Source organism: Astatotilapia calliptera, chromosome 13 (genome assembly GCF_900246225.1).
Source record: "Astatotilapia calliptera chromosome 13, fAstCal1.2, whole genome shotgun sequence".
Classification (NCBI taxonomy): domain Eukaryota; kingdom Metazoa; phylum Chordata; class Actinopteri; order Cichliformes; family Cichlidae; genus Astatotilapia; species Astatotilapia calliptera.
The window spans coordinates 16,108,748-16,126,527 of record NC_039314.1 but is presented as its reverse complement, the minus strand read 5'-3'; the positions used below and the strand labels follow the sequence as shown (position 1 = coordinate 16,126,527).

Genomic DNA, 17,780 nt, shown 5'->3' with positions numbered 1-17,780 from the left:
CATCTTTTTTTGTTGGTGACATGTTGGATATACTACGTGAGGGGTTGTTGGGGGGGGGGGGGGGGGGGGTCTTTTGGGTAAGTCACAAAAGCTATGGTGAGGAAAAAATGTATTATCAGCACCTTTGCCTTACACACACACACACACACACACACACACACACACACACACACACACACACACTTTTTTGTTCTTCTGCAATTTTCTACTTGTGCAGCCTGTGGCTCACCAATGGGATTATTTTTAAAGACATGATCGCCAACAACCAGAATGATCAATTCCCATGCAGCATGTCCGGTCCTGATGGCCATGCAGCGTAGGCGAATGTGTGCTCATTTACATTTCTTTCTGATCAGAGCAAATTAGCTCGGTAAAGTCACTGCACATCATTTTAAAAAAAACAAAAAAAAAAACACAGGCATTGCGTTACTCGTGCTGGCATTTCATCACAGTATGGAGCAGCATAGTTTCCTAAGCTCCAAAATACATTTTACAATTGCTTTCCCACTGGTCAGGTGCTCAGAGGTAACTTTTTCTTCTGAATGAAGGTAGCACCGTAAGTTGGCAGGAATTTGTTGGGGTGAACTCTGTTGTAAAAAACACATGAATAGTACAAAGGAGACAACCAGGCTCCCATCTGTGGTTAGGTTTAGGCAACGAATCTGAACATGAAAGTCAGTTTCTAACCTTAACGGAGGATTTGACTGAGACTTCCAAAATAATATATGCGACTCATTATTGCACAGCACATATAAATTTTTCTAGTAATTCAGTAAGCCTGGGGGTATAGCTGATTGTTCACAAACAGGGAAGTCATCAAGGCAGACAAATGAATGGGGGATGGAGGGCTCCGCCTACCAAAGACCATCCTTCCCAGTGTGCTTTTGTCCCTTTTCCATCTGGATAGAACCGAATGGGGTCTACATCAAGATGTAATCCCACCTGTCTGTGTGTGTGTGTGTGTGTGTGTGTGTGTGTGTGTGTGTGTGTGTGTGTGTGTGTGTGTGTGTGTGTGTGTGTGTGTGTGTGTGTGTATGTATAAGTGTAAAACACAGAGAGAAAGACTGAATGTGCATGGTATTTCTACTCTGCTCTGCCCAGGCAGACGGCCCCCTAATGTCAAATGACCGAGCGCCACTACACAGCAGTTGCTATGGTTACCAGCCAGGTTCTGTGTACACGGATACTCATCGCAATCTCGATCTGCAGTGAAGCACCGATGGCAGAGCAAGAGCCCCGCAAAAGAAAAACTAAATAATATTAATAACATAAGAATTCACCTACCCACCCACATGCACATACATACACACAAATCATGTTTATACTGTATGCAGTACATGTTGAGAAATACTTGCATACATGCACCCACGAATGTTAATTCCACCCACATGAGAAGATACTGTACTCACTTCACCTTCACGTAGCACTCACTTGAGTAAATACTCAGTTGTGCTGCATATCATTAGAGTGAGCAAGTAAGCAAACACAGCCTGCTGGGCAGAATTATCAGCCCCAGCACAAGTAGCACAAATCGCAGTAGGCGATACACTGGGATATCACTATGGCTAGAAACCCCTCTAAAGCAGCCGGTGCTTTATTTCTCTCTGACTGTCACAACCACTCTGTTTTACTCTCAATCTGCCCGTCTTTCTCTCTGTTGGCGTGTCTCCCTATATGTTTCTTTGATTTATCTCTCACTCTCTCTCATATACACACACACACACCAATGTACATACAGGGCAGATTGGGAGCACTCAGTCAGAGCAGGAGATGAAAGGGAAGAGGGAGCTGTGTCCATGCCAATGGAGCTGTGTGAGTGGGGAAGTGATGAAAGAGAGGCTCATTTAGTAAATTGACAGTTCCCTTCGGGATTCTTCATCTTCTTCCCCATGAAAGGCCTGAATCTTTCTCAACTGCGAGCTATTCTCACCAGGCATGAGGAAGATGTCATATTCCAGCAAACATTAACAATGTCAGTATTTTAGTTTGGATCCATCTCTCTCCTCACTCCCACTGCTGCTCCATTCAATCCACAGATGCACAGCAGATGTCTGTGCAAAACACACCTACTTTTCATACGCTGATGTAAAATGAGATGTAAAATGAGCACTAGATGCTCCCTGACTAACATACAAATGCAATGTGTTTCATTATTATTATTATTATTATTATTATTATTATTATTATTATTATTATTATTATTATTATAATAGTTCTGTCGTAAAATTCTTGAGCTACCCATCAGTATTTTTAAATGGTCTTTAGCAATAGTCCTCCAGGCTTTGTGAAGGTCATTGAAAGTTTTTCTTTGTACATCTAGTCTAGTCCGTGTCTGTCCTTTTAGAAAAATGTGTTCTTTTTGGTAGTTAAGAAACTTAACATTGATGAATCATCCAGGCATAGAAAAGATATCTAACTTCAGGGATAATCCATCCAGTCTACACATGAAAGACAACTTGGCAAAGAATCAATTTTAAATTATATCTTTAGACATTTTGCTAGCAGTCTGTGCAAAAAACACATCATTTGCTCCTATTTCTGTAGCTGAATTTTTATATATATATATATATATATATATATATATATATATATCAAACAGACACCATTTAACAGACAATTACACAAGAACTGGACAGAGAATCAGTCAGTTTTATGTAATGATGTAGGGACGAGTTCAGGAGTTTGGTCTCTGAGAAGTCAAATTAGTCAAGCATGATAGCAAAATTATAAAGTAAACGTCAGAGCCAGTCAGCAAATGTTGCTCATTTGTAACCTTAATAGACATTTAGCAGGAAAACATAATTATTATCACAAATGATTACAAAAGCCCAGAAAAAGAAACTGTGGTAGTCCACAAAAAAACCCCCCAAAAAAAAACAACCTCAGCAATGAAAATATTTACACACAAATTTGAGCTGATACACTAATCAAGCATAACATTCAACTACTAAAACACATTTCTGTCTTCAGAAATATAAGTAAATACTAAGTAAACTGGAATTTGGCATGTTAATCTAAAAAAATAAAATAATGTGCTCTAGGTTTTTTTTCAGCTTTTCTATAAAACTTTACATTTGAAAAATTCATGGATAGTAATAATTATGTCTTAGCATTGAAAATATCATTTCGATTAAAGACCTTATGCATAATTGTGGATTAGCCATTACAGAAACATAAAAATTGATTTTTGGTCATAACCAGTACTGTTAATTTAGGGCAGCTGTGGCATAAACCTTACACCAGATGGTGGACTAATAAATAGTCTAAGCACCGTGTATACACTATGTTGCCCAACACTTAAATGGGCCTCAATTTTAATCAAGTGCTGTGAAGTCTTTCCATAACTCAGCCAGTCTAAAAGGTAACAGAGGTAGCATGCTGCTCATAGTTAACTCTCTGTGCTCAGACATTAGACTGTGTGTGGAGGACATATGGGTATGCTTATAGGGAGAACACATCAGCAACTGTGCTGGTGGAAAGACTTTTTTTTTTCTTTTTAAAAATTAAAAGCTGTTTCTCTAAAGCTTTGTCATAGTAAAAATCAAACAACAGGAGAAACAGAAAGAGAATTTGACATCCTTTAGGATATGTATCCAACTTAACAGATACCTCACTACACAGACCAGCTAATTCTGTGCCAAACTATGGAAACTTGCAATATCTAAACAATGAAATTCTGAGGGTGAAAAAGGCGACTAAAAGCAACACAGGACAAGGAGTTTGTTTACTTCATAGTTCATTGTTAACAAACATTAACAAATCTTCCTCATATGCATCTAAGTATGTACATGCACACCCACACACAAAAATAAATGCAAACTCATATAGCAGAGTGAGCTGCAGTGGGCCACAGAAAGGACACTGTAGCACAAAAAAGGCCGGACAGTGCCAGCCAAATAGCCAACTGATGTTCAACTAGCCTCTGCTAGGATAAAATGAATTGCCCTACAGTATGTCTCCAGTGGGACTTGTATAAATAAGGTGAGGAAACGTGTACACGACAGTGGATTGTGCAGTGGATTTATCCAAAAGCCAACTTGATTGTGAACACTATGTGCAGTCCTTTTGCCAGAGGAAAGACCAAACTGTTGCACTTAGTTAACGGTGGCTGGGCCAAACGATTAATGTCAAAAAAGACCTGATGTATGTGTGTCTGGGTTTGGTATCTGACATGTTCATCCCCATCAGAAAAGCGAAAACTTACAAGAACTCTGCCAGTGAGTGTCTGAGCGGAGATCATGACACCGGCCCAGTCTTTGACTGAAGTCATCCATCCCACTTCATTGGCTGGCGCCTCCTCCTTCTCATCAGGGCCCTTTGGTGCTCTGTCGGCTGCCTGATTGTTGGCGGGGTTGTTCACCTTCTGAGCCTCCTAGAAAAAAAACGGAAACGAAATCTGAGTAGGCAAATTAAGGAAACCGACAGGAACACATTGTTGATTATAAGCAGATAAGTCAGTTTGTTTAACAACAACAAATTATACGTTATCCCCCACAGTAAGGCAATTTGTCATAATCCATTATTTCCACACTTCCCATTTAATGCCTATGCATCCTGGCAGCATCATGTTCATGTTCCTTCTGAGTGGCAGAACTTCGGGTTACTCACCGTATACCTGCATGAGCCTAAAATACTTCTGGGGATACTGCAACTTAACAGTTCTAAAAAAATAAAAATTAAAAATAAAAAAACCTGATAAAAACTTTCAAACTGGTTGTTGTGGATCTAAAATGATGGCACACTTAACAGCCCGCATGGCTTCCCACTTTTCAAACACATCTTGGTGAACTATTTCTATAATATATATCAAGGAAAGTTTGCAAAAGAGCAGCCATGTTAAAAGACTGTAGGAGATGGAGAGCATGTACTGTACGTAGTATAAGTTTCTGAACTTATGTATACCCTTAAAAAAACTACACATTTCTTTAGGACAAAAAAAAAAAAAGGGTGTCACTGCACCCATCACGCCATCATAGCATCCATCTGCTACTATTAATGGTGAATATGTGTGTTCAAGTCAAATAACAAGATGTGTATGAGGCCACTCTAATTTTATTGCGCATATGGCATAATTGTTCCTCGGGGTAAACTGTTGTTCTCATGCAGCCCTTTTAATGTGCCTTCTCGTGTCTGGCTGAGTGAGCAGAGTTGCATGGCACTTCATTGACATGCTTTGTTTGGCACAGTCGCTGCATGCAGCTGTTCCTCTCTAGAAATTCGCTCATTCCTGATTTGATACAAGTAAGCACTCTGCTACCTTGTCCTTCTGCCAGAAAATGAAGCAAGTGGATTTCCTCCACTTTTGTCTTCCTCAAAGAAAAAAAACCTATATTCAGGCATAATAAATGGAGTCCATAGAGAATGCCTGGAATTGAAATAACTTTAAAGCCCCTGGATTATGTGGCATCGGTCCACTCTGTGGGAACAGCCTCATAGTGCACATGTAGCACTAGGAAAACATTTTACATGTCCCTTCTCACAGTGACATCTGACAAGTAGCCATCAGAGCAGATTATGTGCTATGTCAACAAAGTAAAATTAGTGTCCCTGTTGTGTAAGTGTGGGACGTTTGTTGTGATGACCCCATGAAATTCAAAAATGGTGACGAGTGAAAACTATAAGTGTTTACAGTGAGTTTATTCTTGTTTTTAAAACCCAACACATCATAATTCCTAGAACTTTATGAAGCAATAAAGACATGCAACCAAAAGCCAGCTGACCACTGGGGTGACCGATGCACACCCACATGTGATACGAAAACAAACCAGACTGCAACTTGAGTATTTCTGCAGGGCTAAAGAGCAGATGAGCCCAAGAGAGTGCTCTGTCCATTTCAAGAGGATTGTCTGGTTAAATTGGATTATATTTGATAATGATATGGCATGGACACAGCTGCCATTTTCCTAATTTCATTCTAACCCATAACAATGCCAATAAACTGACCCTAAAAAAGCCTGCCTTAGTCATAAGATTATCATCCAGCTCTGCCGTTGGGCCTCGCAGTACTCCAGTGGGTAATTCGGTTAGTTATGGTTTATATGCTCATTAAATGACTCAGCGTTTGGAGACTCACAAACTTTTGAAGTACCTATCGTGAAAGTGACGTGAAGCATTCAGCTTTGCTTTTGAGCACCACAAGAATTCAGTATTTCCGACAGGCTGCTATCAAGCACATTTAACATTTAGAAACTTTAGCTTAATATCATTTAAATAAATAACAGCCGGTTCAGGCATTTTATTTGGCAGAAAAAGTGAATGAGGCATTGACCTGAGACAGATATAGCCTGGTTCAAAGTTAAGTGCTGTGTTTGTTCTAATAGATAATTATCGTCCACTTCACCAGCCTGCGTTCAATATTTTTGTTCAACACAAGAGGTGCTATTGCTGTTTTGTTGTTCACTTTCTTAAAAGTAATTAAAATAAATTAATATTACAATGCATTCTTAAACACAGTGGTTCAACAAAACCCATTGCAACGGTTTCTTATTCACCCATTTGTTAGCATACCAGTGGTATTTAAGGCTACTGTAGCATGTGCAGGGGCTACTACCCCGTCTCATCCCATTCTCTTTCCTCCTTAAGTCCTCCACTAATCACACCGTAACCAAGATATCTGAAAAAGTTATCAACGTTTTATAAAGTTCAAGCTCCCACCATGAAACTTTATTGTATAAGAGCTTACCGGATATGTCACACTGCAAACAGTTAAATACTTACATCTAACTGAATTTCTCCCACTCCCACTCATCCACTCACTTTATTGCATTGCCAGCATGCGGCAAAGACCCAGGAAAATTTGTATACATGCACATACACATGTCACCATCCACAGGGATGTCTACGATTTCACTCTGACTGACACTTGATAGCACTCCAGACAGGGTGTGTGTTAGTCTATGCCCACCAGTTACTTCTCACCCAGAAGAACCCCAAAACCTCACATGCTGCACAATTATACCACAGCAGGAGCACAGCACATCACACCAGGACTACAGTGTGTCGTGCAAATGTCACATCGCTTGTTTCTGGCTCTCTTTGCCATTTGCAGTGTTGCTGTTTTTTTTTGTTTTATTTATTTTAAGCATGTTAAAAATCCCTGCAGTCATCTGTTTGGTCACAGTTGTGGCTTTACCTTCATGAATTACATTTCATACAAAATACAAACTGCACATTACATTTACTTTACAATGATTTCATTTCAAATGAAACAAGGATTTCCATCTTGTTACAAAATAACTGCTACTATTTTGTTTTTTCAATAATATATTATGTGAAGACCTCCATGGATGCCAGTTTAATCACAGGACAGTAGTTCTCATTACAGGGAGTGCAGAATTATTAGGCAAGTTGTATTTTTGAGGAATAATTTTATTATTGAACAACAACCATGTTCTCAATGAACCCAAAAAACTCATTAATATCAAAGCTGAATGTTTTTGGAAGTAGTTTTTAGTTTTAGCTATTTTAGGGGGATATCTGTGTGTGCAGGTGACTATTACTGTGCATAATTATTAGGCAACTTAACAAAAAACAAATATATACCCATTTCAATTATTTATTTTTACCAGTGAAACCAATATAACATCTCCACATTCACAAATATGCATTTCTGACATTCAAAAACAAAACAAAAACAAATCAGCGACCAATATAGCCACCTTTCTTTGCAAGGACACTCAAAAGCCTGCCATCCATGGATTCTGTCAGTGTTTTGATCTGTTCACCATCAACATTGTGTGCAGCAGCAACCACAGCCTCCCAGACACTGTTCAGAGAGGTGTACTGTTTTCCCTCCTTGTAAATCTCACATTTGATGATGGACCACAGGTTCTCAATGGGGTTCAGATCAGGTGAACAAGGTGACCATGTCATTAGTTTTTCTTCTTTTATACCCTTTCTTGCCAGCCACGCTGTGGAGTACTGGACGCGTGTGATGGAGCATTGTCCTGCATGAAAATCATGTTTTTCTTGAAGGATGCAGACTTCTTCCTGTACCACTGCTTGAAGAAGGTGTCTTCCAGAAACTGGCAGTAGGACTGGGAGTTGAGCTTGACTCCATCCTCAACCCAAAAAGGCCCCACAAGCTCATCTTTGATGATACCAGCCCAAACCAGTACTCCACCTCCACCTTGCTGGCGTCTGAGTCGGACTGGAGCTCTCTGACCTTTACCAATCCAGCCACGGGCCCATCCATCTGGCCCATCAAGACTCACTCTCATTTCATCAGTCCATAAAACCTTAGAAAAACCAGTCTTGAGATATTTCTTGGCCCAGTCTTGACGTTTCAGCTTGTGTGTCTTGTTCAGTGGTGGTCGTCTTTCAGCCTTTCTTACCTTGGCCATGTCTCTGAGTATTGCACACCTTGTGCTTTTGGGCACTCCAGTGATGTTGCAGCTCTGAAATATGGCCAAACTGGTGGCAAGTGGCATCTTGGCAGCTGCACGCTTGACTTTTCTCAGTTCATGGGCAGTTATTTTGCGCCTTGGTTTTTCCACACGCTTCTTGCGACCCTGTTGACTATTTTGAATGAAACGCTTGATTGTTCGATGATCACGCTTCAGAAGCTTTGCAATTTTGAGACTGCTGCATCCCTCTGCAAGATATCTCACTATTTTTGACTTTTCTGAGCCTGTCAAGTCCTTCTTTTGACCCATTTTGCCAAAGGAAAGGAAGTTGCCTAATAATTATGCACACCTGATATAGGGTGTTGATGTCATTAGACCACACCCCTTCTCATTACAGGGATGCACATCACCTAATATGCTTAATTGGTAGTAGGCTTTCGGGCCTATACAGCTTGGAGTAAGACAACATGCATGAAGAGGATGATGTGGACAAAATAGTCATTTGCCTAATAATTCTGCACTCCCTGTATTGCACACTGAACAGCGATAGCATATTGAGCAGCACTGACGTTTAACATTCTCTCTATGCATGCGAGTGCGTTTACGGTGAATGAGAATACATGAATAATGGATGTAGTCACGAACTAAAGGCTAGGCAGATCAGGAGACATAATGTAAACAAAGAATTTCTTCTAGCTTATTTGAGCGGCCGGCGGTGGGCTAAGCTCACGCACAGAAAGCCAGTGAAGCAGACTGTTATGGGAGAATCCATCTGCTGGCTATATATAAACACATCTGTGATGTCAAACAGGGCGAGACAGGCAGACAGAGAGAGAGAGAGAGAGAGAGGGATTCAGAGAGGGAGCCGCAGGAGTCAGTAAATGTGTTTACAACCAAAGTCCACAAAGGACAAAAAAAGTAAATATTATAATAATAATGAAAAAAGCAAAGACTTAAACAAAAAATATATGGTTGGATGCTAATGCTCACCTGGTGGTCAGAAACATGATGTATATAATATATATAATATATATATATATATATCATATTACATTTTATTGTTTTCAGTTCATCTTATTAACAGGTGTTATTATTCAGTTCCCCACAGGCATATATGAAATGTAATAATTCCCTCCTGGTGCAAATTAAACAATTCAAGCTTCTACAGTGAGCTGTCACATGACACATAGGCAACACACTGTAAACATCTGCTTAAACAGAGGTTGCTGGAGCATTAACCCTGTCCTTGCCATTACCACCCCTGACCATCGCTGTAACAAAAAAAACAAAAACACTTCTGGAACCACAAGTGTTGTAACTTATTGTAACATTTTTGCAACCCTGTGCAGAGCCTATGTGAACTTTAGCCTCAGTTTCCTGTTCTTAACTGACAGGAATGGCACCTAGTATGGTTTTCTGCTACTGTAGCCCAATCTGCTTCAAGGTTCGGTGAAGATGCTCTTCTGCATACTATTGTTATAAAAAGTATTCATTTGAGTTGCTGTCGTCTTCTTATCACCTCAAAGCAGTCCGACGTTCTCCTCTGACATCAACAAGGCATTACTGCCCAGAGAACCACCGCTCCCAGGATTTATTTCTTTTTTTAGGCTATTCTCTTTAAATCGCGGAGATGGTTGTGCGGGAAGATCCCAGCAGATCACCAATTTCTGAAACATTCAGACCAGCCTGGTCAACCACGCCATGTTCAAAGTCAGCATTTTGATTCTTGGTTTGAACTTGCGCAGATTATCTTGAGCATATCTAAATGCCTGAATGAACTCGTGCTGTTGCCAGACGATTGGATGTTTTGGCATTTCTGTTAACAAGCAGTCAAACAGGGGCACCTAACAAACTGGTCAGCGACTGTATATTGGAATCCCGGCATTATTTCACTCATTTTGAGTGGGTATTTCAATTTGGTGCCTCAAATTGATGATGGTGTGTCAGTGGTTACGGCATGCAGAAATAAACATAATTGGTATCGAATATGCCAACCAATCACATTACAGTTTGCGTTACAGTCTTTTAGATAAATCAACATTATTAATTTTAGTATTGCATCAGTGCATAAAAGCATTTGCAAATGAACTTCAGAAGCATTAGTATGAGTCACGTTAAGGCCTAAAATATATGTAGTTCACCTACTTCAAGAATCTTCTTTCCAAAAATAGATGAACATTGTTAATATTAGGACTGTACCAATTAACAGAGTACACAGGGGAGGGCTGGTAATAATGAGCAAGAGAGTGGCAGAACACGAAAAAAAATATGACACAGGAAGGAAGGAAGACAAAGAGAGGAACTGACAGTGAGAAGTCTACAGGACGCGGACAAAAACACAGGGACTGTGGGGTAAAAGAGGACACTGAGTCAAACAAAGACTCGGAGGGAGGCAGAGAGATAGAATGCCAGAACAATAAAGCAAGAGGAGCAGAGATAATGACAGAGACAGAAATTAAAAGACATCAAGAGAGACAGGAAAACTGAGCAAACACACGACTGACAGAGAAGGAGAGGACAGCGACAGAGAGACAAAGATACTGAAAGACAAGGGGGGTAAACAAGTAGCTGAAAGACAGACAGCGGCACAGATTAGAAGCAAGAGAAATGGTAAGTGAAAGTGAGAGAACAAGAGACAGAGGAAAAGACAGAAAGAATAGACAACGGAGAGAGAAAGAGAGAGAGGACCATGCCCGTCTGACTCGGCTGATCTAACCGGACTTGGCTTTAACGCAGCTGTTCCTCTGGCTTTCATTCGCATTGCTGGGGAAAACTCTATTCCACTGTGAGAGGCTATTTATAGCCTCACCCTGGGAGATGAGAAACTAGTGAATCTCATAACATGCTTCGTTCCCCCTGTTTGCTATTTAAATGCTGGTACAGTTACCCAGTGTCCCTGGGTTACAGCCCTACACTGGGTCATAGCAGAAGGGAACACGGAGGAAGAACACACACTCTCCTTAGAAACCAGTTTAAAAGCCCACATAGACAGGTGCAAGGCTGGATATGATAACACCGTGAGGAGAAAAGCTATTCCTGTGTAAAAACCACGCCTACTGAATCATATAGAACTATGGAGGCCAAATGTTACAGACTGGCTATTACCGAGTGATATGCAAATCTCTGCAACAAAGAAATGAGCTCAGTTATTGTCCCAGTTGGTTTTTATGATCAAATAAATGTATTTATTTCATAGTTGCACCTTGAGAACCCAGATCCGTTATTGCAAAGCGCAGAGAAAGAAGTTCACAAAGTTCTGATTTTAAATGATAGGCTGAGGGCTTGTTATGCTAACGTGTTTAATTCAGGTACGGACTGGAATAAAATCTGGATGGTGCCCATATTTGTAGATTATGCCCCCAAAAAATTACAAATATATATATGTTCTGTACTAAATCTGCCTGGAGGAAAGTGACTTTATGGGGCCTAACACAAGATGTATCAAGAGTATTATGAAAGAGAGTGGCACAATGGGTTTCTCAAGATCTTGCTTTTACAATCCCCGGAAGCAAAGATTGAAATTGAAAATAATATCTGATTAATTTCCCAGCCATGGGCAGCACAAATATCCTATCTGTTGTTGTCAAAAAGAAATTCCCACTCAGATACTAATCGATACTAAAAGTCACTATTGGATTAGATACTCATTTGCGACAATATGAATACCAGCAGTGCCTCGCTTTTCAGCTGACACACAGTCCCTGCTCTCACTAAGAGGATGCAGTAATATTTCACATTCATAGCGCTGAATTTCAAGAGGTCAGAAAAGCTCCTGTCTTAAAACCATTAAAGTAATAAGGAATTATCATGAATGTAAATCTGGCCAGAGCCACATTAACTTTAGGTGCTTAATTATTAGTAGTTAGCCTTAGCTGCTAGCCACATTAGCTATCTGTTATCTTAAGGCAGGGGTGTCAAATTCAAATACACAGTGGGCCAAAATTCAAAATGGAACAAAGTCGCGGGCTAACATTAATATTTATCGAAAAAAAATAATCTTCCTCCAGATATAAGAATGAATCTTTTCTTATGGACTCAAACAAGTTTAGCTGAAAAACTGAATATGGAACAAGCAAAGCTTAATACTAAACAATATATATATTAGCTGTATAATACCAGTAGGCCAGCTCTAATAGTAATTTGGTATGGCTTCGCGGGCCAAATGTAATTAGGCTGCGGGCCAAATTTGGCCCACGGGCCAGAGTTTGACACCTATGTCTTAAGGTAACGGCTAGCGGTTATAGCTAATAATAAAATGATAACATTGATGTGGGTTATTTCAATCAATTTCAATCATTTGTTAGATTTTGTACATTTATAATTTAGTTAGTTTACTCAGCTACTGTTTTTACTGTCTTGGAGCAACTGTGACACATAATTTTCCTTATTACAGTATTTTGATTCTGATTTATTTACATCTAAAAAGTGTCAAGTTCCAGATTCCAGCTGAGAAAAGTCTACTAGCAACTAGACAGAAACAGCAGAAGTGTACTTTAAAAGTGCCTTAGCAATGAAAACATGGGGCAAAGTCAAGAGAACCAAAGCACTAAATATAGGATAAATATTTATTCAGAGCTTAATACATTTATTAAACCACCTGTCATAAAAACAAGAAAATACTTTAGAAACTTCTAAACAAAAAAAAAAAAACTTTTTTAAAACTAAAGTAAGACAAATTATATTATAATTTATTAGGCAAATAATCAGAATTCTCTTTTTTATGTCCAAATTTGAATCAACAAACTGAACTCAAAACTCACAACTTAATGAAGCAGGATGTTCAGACACTAAAATTCATTTTTCTGTTCAGGAATGGAAGAAAACAACTGTAATTCATCTTAATCAAAAAACAATAATATACATTATAATTTTTTCTACATTGTGTAAAGCATTAAATGTGAAAATTTATAGAAAAGAGCAATGTTTTTGTTGAAATTTGAAGCTCAAGGGTTTAGGTTCATAAAGAAAAAGAAAAAAAATCATAAGCTTTTCATAAATTAGGACAATGCTGTGAGTCAAAACTCCAAACTATGCAGACACTTTCAAATACGTCATCACAGTGTGATCAATCAACAAAATACCATCAGTGCCGCTGAGAAGTTTGTCCATCTCCAGAAGCACATTAGCCCTGTGCTGCCCCTCTGTGCCTGAGCACTGCAGGCCAGAGAAGGATTAGACGATTTGTAGACACTGAACTATATAAATAACATCCACAATATCGGCAAAACAGGAAGACAAGCCAAACGGTTTACATCTCTCTGCATCTCTGATGGACAGCATGCCCATCTGCACAACAGGGCATGAACTCAGTCCTACTAATGGCTGCTGTTCAAGTGCACATTTTCTTTGTCCCGATTGTAACGTCTCTTCAGCTAGCTAGAGAAAAATGATAAGACATGAATATATGATCTGATGGCAGCTGATGCTGACTAAAACGTCCCTCTGTTCATACAGCAGAAGACAGAATAAAGACACATTCACATTAGCGCTGCCTTATAACTGGAGGGAGGCTGACAGAAAGAAATATCTTGAATGTACAGTCCGGTCGATTCATAATACTGTACTGCACCTCTCCCATTGATACAACATTTTAAGCCCCAGTGGTCCAGGATAAAAATAGATGATGCAGTAAATTGCAAGACTGAAAGGTCAGCACTTGTCATCCGTAACGTCTTTGAGTTTTATCATCTTAATGTCAGCGGATAATAGAAGGCCAGTGGCTTAAATGAGGGCATACTAAAGTTGTAGGGTATATAATAAAATACCCTGAATGAAAGTTGGGGTTTTTCCCCCACTTGATCTGCTACAGAGCAGAGAAAATTAACAAATGCCTGCTGTGTCTCCTTAAGGTGAAGTTGTTTGGCAGTAACAAAAAAAAAAAAAAAGAGCCTTTTTCAGTCAGGACAACAAAACAAATACCACTAACTGCTGGTTTCATTTAGTTTTCGGTGTGTCTGGGCAATAAATGGTATTACAGCAGTTTCAGACCCTAAAAATCAATACAATAATTTTCTTTGCACTTTCCATTACTCTAAACCAAGTAGAAGGCTGAGATTACATCACTGGAATTTGCACCCATCAGTCACCTCTGCTCTCGTCTGCGAACCTTAATTCAACCTAAACAAGGCGAGAAACTGTCAATCAAGCTGTCAGCCTCCCACAAAAAGCTTGTCGCCTCATCTGCAGAGCTTTGCCTCCACTCCATTACCCCGCGACTTCAGATCATGTCAGAATGTGAGAAAGCATAATAACTTAGATCTAGACGGAGGTGTGCAAATTTAACAAATTACTGTGCAGGGAGAAAACACACCACAAATGTAAAATCATTACAGACAACCACAAATTCTCCTCCACATGCTGTGGCCTTGCAATAATTGGTCATTTGATTCTCAGCAGGCTCAGGCTATCATCTATATTTTCTTTCTTTTAAATCATCAATCTGATGATGGCTTGTTACTATGGCGATCCACACATGCTCACATTCTCGTTTTCAGTGCAAATTAGATCTGAATGGAAACACTTTTTTATTTCCTGGTCAATTTAACAATCCATTCAGTGTGAATGCTGAAAATTAAAAGACAGTGGTTACTGCAGAGTTACGCATCTGGATTTTTATTTTTATTTTCTTACATTGTGGACATGTAAGAAACACCACAACCAAAACATGTTTGTGGGCCAGACAGTAACCCACAATAATTTCCCAGATTTGGTTACATAGCATTTTAAGCTTAACCTAAAAGTAGGTGGAATAAAAATAAATAAATAAGAAAACATGCTTGAGTGACATCAGCTTTTATCATACTACAGCCATCAGTGAAGAAATGACCTGAGGCTAAATTCTGACATTTTGTACTGCAGCCCACGAGTGTGCCTGAATGAATTTACAAGCAGTGAATAGAAGAAAAGCCCAACAAAACATGGCCAAAAACAGGTCCTAAAAGCACTTAGACTGAGGTTATTATAGTTAACCAAAAAGAAATGTTAAATCGACCTGCTGTGCTCTTGTTTGGGATGCGGACTTGATTTTTCCAGGCTGTTTCAGATTAGTTTTTCCAGTAAGTGAAACACAAGAGGAATGAAGTGCACGGAATAAACTGGATGTGGAAAACAACCCAAAACATTGTAACAAAATAAAAGTAAAAAATATAAATAATATAAACTTAAAAAAAATGATACTGTTCAGGGAAAAACACAATGCACCTATTTTTAGTAAAAGGAAAAAGAAAAACCAACAACAAAATATTAAAAAAATCAAAACAAAACTCAGTGAGAAAAGCTGCTCTGGAAACTAAATTTAAAAAATGGTAACGAAAAACATAATGACAACTATAATAACTACTCTCATTTAGACATCTACATGTTCCCATATAGTCCACATTTTTGAAATAGAAACTTTCTGTCCTATGTAGAGTGTCAACATTCCTTAAATAATTACTTCATTAAATAATTAACTGTGTCATTAATTAATTACACTTGGAAATAATTTAATTAAATTTAAATTTATTTCATGTATAACATTTAATACATTTTTTTATCTATTTCAAATCTTCATTAATTATTGACAGATTTAATTAAATATTTAACAAAGTATTCATTTTGGCACTCGTGGCCCGCCGTAGTCTTATACTATATTCTCTGCATTAAACGCTACTGTGACCCTTACTTGAAATGACACTGTCCTTGTGATGCTCTTGCCGCTTAAAACCTCCAACCTATATCTGTGCTGCCACTCTGTGAAGGTTCACTCTGTTTTCTATTATTGCTCTCAGAATCTGGACTTTCGCTCGTTCAAGGGCGATGGACATTTTTGCTTGCCTATGTGTGTGTGTGTATGTATGCTCAGGCCAACGACTGATTTCTGTTTCATCTGGACCACAGTCTGTGTCGACGTCGCTTACCACACCTATGAATCAAGAGGTAATAGTGTTTCTTCTAGTTTGTAACCTGTGTCAGAGCCTGAAGTGAGCTCACAGCAAACTAAGGCGCACACCACACAATAACTGTGTCACACAACCGAGGCCAGTTTTTAATTTTATCATCATTAATAAAGGTATAAACCTACTAGTTAACGATTCCTAAAGACTATAACATTTTTTTACTGGGTCTGAAAAGCATTACATGCTGTACAGGCAACGTTTACTAAAAAAATGCAAGGAAAATGAATTTTCCTTCCTCGTTAAAAACAAGCAAACAAAATCAAAGACTCAGTAAAAACACTCTCCTGTCTAAACCTGTATTCTAGTCATTCAGCTTTAATGCATTTTATTGGTAGATTACCTCAAACTAATCACTTACCAGAGCAATTTAATTACAGTGATGTTGGAGGGTTTTTTCTTTAGTTTTTAGGCACACATGAATTACAGTATCCACACTGTGTTGTGTCTTTAATAGACTCACTAATTAGCAAGTCAGGCATGGCGTTTACAGAATAGTAAAAGACAGTTAAATTATTTTTTTATTTTTTTAAAGGAGGCTGTTTACTATTATCTATTGTATGTTATATCCATGTATTAATTACATGTACTAAACAGATTCAGACCGGCATTTTTTGCAGTATTTGATCATTTGAGAGTTTAAATTTGTACTTCCTTGTGTAACTTCAGCTTCAAAGTACTACGTAAATGTTTTCTGAAACCTGTTAAACTGAAAGTAAGAGTTGTGTTTCTTCCACACCTGTCACACCTGAACTCAACAGTGCAGAGAACAACAACAGACACAGCAGTACAACAGCAGCCTTATCAAACAGCCACCACCTGTCGTAGCCCTGATCTCTTATTGCCCTCGGAACACTTTAACGAGCTTTCTCCCTAAATACAGACAGACGGCTCGCTCTCTGTCAATAAGTGACTCAGCGTTCAACAGACAGATGAAATCGGGGCCCCATTATCCCGAGCAGAACAGGCCGCTTAGGTGTTTCCCAGGAGCGGAAAACAATCAAAATGGTAGCTGTTGCCCTAATTGGCTCCCTGCTGTCTAACCTGCACTGATCAATGGCTCGGCTCTATAAAGACCAACATCCAGATATGACTGGCAGATGAATCTTTTAGCAGCAGATTGGTATGTAGTGCTAAGCAGTGACGTTCAGTGTTGAAAGCAAACAAGGCAGGAAACAACAGGCCGCCAACCTCTCACTCTTTTCTCTTTTTAACAGTTTGTAGTTGTAGTTTGTGATAAAGTAATTAAATCAAAATAAAATGTGATTTGAAAATCATTTAAACCAAATACTTAACAGTAAATAGCAAAAAGTTCTGATATTTTCTTTGCTTATTGAATTTCAACAAGAAACTTGTTTCATGGTGAAAGGAAAAAAAGTTAAATGTTTCACAACTAATTAGGTTAATTAGAAGCATGATTGGGTTTAAAGAGCATCCCAGAGGGCCTCCCTTAAGCAAGTAAGATCAGGATTTCTGTGAAAGATCGCATGGGTACATTTTC

The 17,780-nt window shown here is 38.9% G+C and overlaps 1 protein-coding gene across 45 annotated transcripts in view; it reads right to left on the bottom strand.

Annotated features, from left to right (window-relative positions):
• Nucleotides 1–17,780, bottom strand: part of kcnma1a (potassium large conductance calcium-activated channel, subfamily M, alpha member 1a) — a 154,469-nt gene that overhangs the window by 100,598 nt on the left and 36,091 nt on the right. For all 45 annotated transcript variants that reach the window (XM_026189557.1, XM_026189559.1, XM_026189558.1 and 42 more), the window contains exon 2: nt 4,205–4,372. In XM_026189557.1, the coding sequence (XP_026045342.1) occupies nt 4,205–4,372 (168 nt within the window). The remainder of the gene's footprint in view (nt 1–4,204; nt 4,373–17,780) is intronic.